The sequence below is a fragment of the Curcuma longa genome, unplaced genomic scaffold, assembly GCF_044706935.1.
Source record: "Curcuma longa cultivar G26 ecotype Majalengka, Jawa Barat unplaced genomic scaffold, ITB_CL_G26_1.1 contig_21941, whole genome shotgun sequence".
Classification (NCBI taxonomy): domain Eukaryota; kingdom Viridiplantae; phylum Streptophyta; class Magnoliopsida; order Zingiberales; family Zingiberaceae; genus Curcuma; species Curcuma longa.
In genome coordinates this window covers 17,541-24,123 of record NW_027431777.1, presented here as the reverse complement: position 1 = coordinate 24,123, position 6,583 = coordinate 17,541, and the positions used below count along the sequence as shown (strand labels likewise).

The 6,583-nt window shown below is 41.6% G+C and overlaps 1 protein-coding gene across 1 annotated transcript; it reads right to left on the bottom strand.

The window, feature by feature from the left end:
• Nucleotides 1-1,395: 1,395 nt before the first annotated feature.
• On the bottom strand, nt 1,396-3,067 carry LOC141817804 (small ribosomal subunit protein bS1m-like). Its single transcript, XM_074705432.1, has one exon. The coding sequence runs from the start codon at nt 2,420-2,422 to the stop codon at nt 1,820-1,822; it is 603 nt and encodes a 200-aa protein (XP_074561533.1). The 5' UTR covers nt 2,423-3,067; the 3' UTR covers nt 1,396-1,819.
• Between the last annotated feature and the right edge of the window lie 3,516 nt (nt 3,068-6,583).

Here is a 6,583-nt window from a genome sequence, read left to right as displayed (position 1 = left end):
ACTCAGGGACCTTGACTCATGGGCCCGAGCTTGCTTCACTCATTGAGACACGTCCTACTACTCTACTCCTTACTTCTTTTCTCTACGAGACTGAGCCTGCTTTCTGGCTTCTCCCCCTGTCTGTCATCTGCGATCAATGCGCTCTTAAATTGGCGTCAAGTCATCTATGAATGTGATGAATTCACTGGCTCCGTGACTGGCCTGGCCTTCACATTTAGTGGTCCACAGATGCCAGAATGAATCAACTCGAGAGGTTGGTGTAGTACAAGAATGAGAAAGCCACAACAGCAGGGCGTAAGAAAATTTATCTCTTTTTTTTAAATAACAAGAATAATGTGACAATATATAATGTGGTTCTGGTTGAGTAAAGGGTCAACGCAAGGATTTGACTTCGAAGCAATCTCTTTTTTGTGCCCTTATCCAAACGGGTCTTGCAAGAAAGACGGATTTCATATTGAGCTCCAAATATACGCTATTGGGATGGAATGGCTCAACCGACGTTCTCCTCCCCCCTAAGAACCGCACGTGCGAGTTCCCCCGCATACGGCTCAAGTTGCTTTGGCCCTTTCCTTCGCGCTTGGTAAGCGCTTCGCTGTAGCCAAGCTTACTGCTAGCCTAGCCTATCGGCTAGAGCCAAGCTTCGACCGCGATTGCTCGTCGCTTCTGGCCGCCTTATTCCGTCACCCTTTATCCAAGTCAGCACCGGCATCTCTTTCTTCCTTGCCTTGCGGCCGGGCCGGCTTTACAGCAAGCTACCTGTCGCCTATCTCACCCGGCACTTTTAAGGGTGAGCCTTCGCTTTTTGGATCGTCTTCTGCCCAATGCGGTACCCTCCCGTTTTTTGGTTCCCATCCCATTGGGTTTACCTTGTTCACAGGTTGACCCCATGGCTGCAAGAAAAGGCGATCTTGTGCTATACTCCGGTGATCTCTTGCCTACCGAGGCACGCTAACTCCCATCGTGTCTCAGATCACATTCCGCTCTTCGAAAGGGTAAAGCCCACTCATCCATCCTCTCGTAGATGCGGTTCGGTTTTACGAAGCGTCTAAACACAGTTCACTCGCGTTGATCAATTAAGAGTTTTGCCGCCACTCCTTAAGGTTACATGTTGTATCATACACTTCTTGCATAGTCTCCCACGCTTCATACCTCCTCTCCTCTTCTTAAGGTCAAGGGCTAGGCATGGTGGGGTAGGAGCATCCAGTCGGAAGGCCTGACAAAAAAGTCTTATGTCCTCCGAGTCGCACGGCGTTTTAACCGAAAGAACTTCTTGCGCAATTCATGCGTTTCCGTTTTTATGACCAGAAATTCTTTCTTTATTTTCATTTCAAATTGTTCTCTGGACTTTTTATCAATATGAGGTGATCGTAACACAGTATATAAGAGTCGTGAAGAGGGCAATCCAATCTTCCGTGTGTAAGGCGTAAGCCCCCAAAAATGGTAGTTTTTCAATACAGAGTTCTCAAAAGATCGAATCACTATGTTGGTGGTCGTGACTTTTGGTGGTCTTGATTTGATCCTCTGCCTGTTCTATTGATCAGAAGGCAGTGCCACGCCTGTTTAGAATTCGGGTCTTGGCGTGACTCCCTTTTTCGTAACAAGAAGTAGGACCAGAAGAAGAAGCCTGAGCACTGGACGAATTTCCGTTCTATGACGAAGAAGAAGAAAGGATGGGACAACGGCAAGCATGCAATGCTCCTCTGCTGACCTGATGAAAGAGCCAGACCCTCAACAAAAGAATGGATTAAGGTGGGCTTCGGATTTGGAAAAATGGGATCTTTCTTTTTTTCTCATCAAGTTCTTCTTTTCTCTGCCGCTGTTAGAACACCACAATATTCTTCCTTTTGGGGTTAATGCTCTCAATGGTGAATCGATCATTCGCTATCCTTTGAGTTATGAGAGGACAGAATGGAAGAAAAGTAATGAAACCAGCGATGGCTACTGAATAACCTCCTTTTACTTTGTTAATAAGAAACCCTTTGACCTTTTTCTTCGTTCGCCAAATCTTCTTCAGTTCCATCCAAGCTCGGTTTTGTCTGAATCTTCGTGGAAGAAGAAGCGGTTCACCAGCCGCTACATCCAGGGATCCCACAAAATCATTAAACCTGGCGGCTGCTCGCTCTTTGATCAGTGATTGACCGGCCACTAGATCGATGAATAATCTCTCAAAAATCCGCTTTTTGATCAGTGATTCACCAGCCACTACATTCAGGGATCCCACCTTATTCTCAAACCAGGTAGCTCGGTTGATTGGCACTCCTGTAAGCTCATCTTGCATACAAATGTTTTGGGTACCAGGTCCTGCATCCACCAAGAACATTTCTTCCCTTAAGCGTAAGCGTAAAACAGAAGATTTTGAGGCGTTTCCACTACATAATAAGAAACTGGAATTAGATCGTCGAAATGTCCAATAGATGCTCATCTACTGTTCTTTCTGTTGAGAAAGCATTTGCTCTTCGTAGCGCTCTCACTCATCAGTCGCTTCTGACATTCATTCCTAGAAGCTTTTCCTCGTTACTTGACTGAACGTTGCGGGCTGGCGTCCTTATCAGTCGCACCTCTTCTTTCTTCCTCCCAACACTAATCAAGGTAGAAAGAAGAGAGATAATAAGCGCACCGCATAGATCACTGACAGAGAAAAGCCTTCAATCGCCTTCTTTCAAGCGTCTACCACTAATCACTCTATGGAACTCCGAACTGCCTTTCATGCGATAGAAGTGGCAAGTGCCCGGGCACCGGACTCGTGTGAGGCCCGAGGTAACGACGGGGTCACAACTTGTGGCAGTTCGCTCTGATTACACTACAGGTTCCGCGATCAAATAGTAGTCTGAATTCATTGTCGCGTCGTTATCACTCCTTATGGAAGAATTTATTATAGCCCTTCGGAATTTATATTTATTTTAGGTAAATATCTCCTTTCTATTTATTTTAGGTAAATTCGGAAATTTCTTTATATTGATTTTAGGTGAATATCTCCTTTATATTGATTTTAGGCTTAGTCGTAAATAGCCCCTTTGGCTATTTATATGCCTCAAGGAGATAAATAGCCCCAAGAAGATAAATAGCCCCAAGGAGATAAATAGCCCCAAAGGCGTAAACTAATCCGTCTTACTATAATATAAAGACCTCAGCTATGCTGAGTAGAAAAATAGCCTTTGGGGCTATTTACGACTAATCCGAATTTACCATAATATTAAGTTAAGTTCTAACTGTATATAATATAAGAGTTGTACCTCTGCTATGCCTCTTTGAGTCGAAAATAGACCCAAAGGCTATTTATATGCCCCAAAAATATAGTAAGTTGTGGCAGAGGTACTTATCTTATATTTAGTAGGATTAGTCTACTTAGTCGTAAATAGCCCCAAAGGCTATTTCTTCTACTCAGCATAGCTGAGGTCTTTATATTATATACAGGCAGATTAGAACTTAACTTAATGTTATGGGGGGCCTTTGGTGCTATTTACTTCTTGGGGCTATTTATCTCCTTAGCCAAAGGGGCTATTGTAGACTAAGTAGAATAAACCATCTTACTAAAATAGAAAGACCTCTGCTATGCCTCTTTGTGAGTCGAAAATAGACCCAAAGGCTAAGGAGATAAATAGCCCCAAAGGCGTAGAATAAACCATCTTACTAAAAAGGAAATACCTCTGCTATGCAGAGAAGATAAATAGCCTTTGGGTCTATTTTCGACTCTAAGGAGGCGTGGCAGAGGTACTTATCTTATATTATATACAGTTAGTCTACTTAGTCGTAAATAGCCCCTTTGGCTATTTATATGCCTCTGCGTAGCCGAGGTACAACTCTTATATTATATACAGTTAGTCTACGCCAAAGGGGCTATTTATCTTCTTGGGGCTATTTATCTCCTTAGCCTTTGGGTCTATTTTCGACTCAAAGAGGCGTAGCAGAGGTACTTATCTTATATTATATACAGTTAGAACTTAACTTAATATTATGGGGGGCCTTTGGGGCTATTTCTCTCCTTTAGTCGTAAATACTTTGGCTATTTTTCTACTCAGCATAGCTGAGGTCTTTATATTATAGTAAGACGGATTAGTTTACGCCTTTGGGGCTATTTATCTCCTTTCGTAAATAGCCCCTTTGGCTATTTCTCTGCCTCTGCGTAGCAGAGGTACTTATCTTATATTATATACAGTTAGTCTACGCCAAAGGGGCTATTTATCTCCTTTCGTAAATAGCCCCAAAGGCTATTTATCTACTCTGCATAGCAGAGGAACTTATATTATAGTAAGGCGGATTAGTCTACGCCTTTGGGGCTATTTCTCTCCTTTAGTCGTAAATAGCCCCAAAGGCTATTAACTTACTTTTATATTGGGCCCCAAAAATATAGTAAGTTGTAGCAGAGGTACTTATCTTATATTATATACAGTTAGTCTACGCCAAAGGGGCTATTTATCTCCTTTCGTAAATAGCCCCAAAGGCTATTTATCTACTCTGCATAGCAGAGGAACTTATATTATAGTAAGGCGGATTAGTCTACGCCTTTGGGGCTATTTCTCTCCTTTAGTCGTAAATAGCCCCAAAGGCTATTTCTCTGCCCAATATATAGTAAGGGGTAGCAGAGGTACTTATATTATAGTAAGGCGGATTAGTCTACGCCTTTGGGGCTATTTATCTCCTTTACAGTAAATTCGCCCCTCTTCTCTCCCTTATAGTCGAGCCTATCGGACTCCCTACCCTCCAATTACAGTATTGCGTGCCCTCCTTAAGTAAGTTCGCCATACTATAATAAATTTTAGAACTTATATTATAGTAAGTGCGGCCCTGTATATATATTGGGAATTTATTATAGAATTTATCTTTCTTTAGGGAAATATCTCCTTTATATTTATTTTAGGTAAATATCTCCTTTATATTGATTTTAGGCTTAGTCGTAAATAGCCCCAAAGGCTATTTATATGCCTCTGCGTAGCAGAGGTACTTATCTTATATTATATACAGTTAGTCTACGCCTTTGGGGCAATTTCTCTCCTTTAGTCGTAAATACTTTGGCTATTTTTCTACTCAGCATAGCTGAGGCCTTTATATTATAGTAAGGCGGATTAGAACTTAATTATAGTAAGTAGGGCCAAAGGGGCTATTTCTCTCCTTTCGTAAATAGCCCCTTTGGCTATTTATATGCCTCTGCGTAGCAGAGGTACTTATCTTATATTATATACAGTTAGTCTACGCCTTTGGGGCTATTTCTCTCCTTTAGTCGTAAATAGCCCCAAAGGCTATTTCTCTACTCTGCATAGCAGAGGTACTTATATTATATACAGGTGGATTAGAACTTAATTATAGTAAGTAGGGCCAAAGGGGCTATTTCTCTCCTTTCGTAAATAGCCCCTTTGGCTATTTATCTACTCTGCATAGCAGAGGAACTTATATTATATACAGGCGGATTAGAACTTAATATTATGAATGTAGGGCCAAAGGGGCTATTTATTTCCTTTCTATTTATTTTAGGCTTAGTCGTAAATAGCCCCAAAGGCTATTTATCTACTCTGCATAGCCTTTGGGGCTATTTACGACTAACAGGGGTAGCAGAGTTATATTATATACAGGCGGATTAGAACTTATATTATGAATGCAGGGCCTTTGGGGCTATTTATCTCCTTTGGCGGAATTTAGATTGATTTTAGGCCATATATTTGAACTTATATTATATACAGGCGGAATTTAGATTGATTTTAGGCCATATATTTGAACTTATATTATATACAGAACTTAACTATATGTTGACTTTATTTTAGGGATATAGTTAAGTTCTGTATATAATATAAGTTCCCAATACCCAAAAATATAGTCAATTCCCTAAAATCAATCTAAATTCCGCCATACATATAAGTTCTAATCCGACGCCATGAACGAACTGGTGCTGAGAGAGTTCATGGTACTTAATGTTAGACGTAGGTATGCGTGCCATTGTCAATATTCGACCTGTTGCTGCCTGCCATGTTAGACGTAGGTATGCGTGCCATTGTCAATATTCGACCTGTTGCTGCCTGCCATGTTAGACGTAGGTATGCGTGCCATTGTAGACTTGTTGCTGGGGTTAGATCTTTCGTAGTTTTTTGAATTGAACTACTTTTGCAGGCACGACTCATTCTATTCTATATAGAATACCAGTATTATATGCCATGAAGATATTCGACTACTTACTTATTATAGTAGTATTATAGTCCATTAACGCAATACTATAATTTGCTTGAGATAGAAGATTAGCAGCATTTTTCTCGCTCCCCATTCGTTCAATCAGATCTTATTTGCAATGCGGGGATTCACGACCAATAGAGAAGGGGCTTGATCTTAGTGGAGGACAAACAAGGCCCTATAGTTGAATGCGAGGTGGACGTAGAAAGGGCCTTCTAGTTGTTGAATGCGAGGTGGACAAGGCCCAATGCAATCAGGGTCGGGTCTTCCAGAGGGATAGTGAATGGCTTCCTTGTAGAATAGAGGAAGTAGCCCCATAGTAGAAAGTGGGCTCGCTGCTCCATACCATCGGTCAATAATAGTGGCTAATGGTCGACTGATTGGAGGTTCAGAAAGCGAAGGGGGATTTTTCTCCCTATTCTGCATC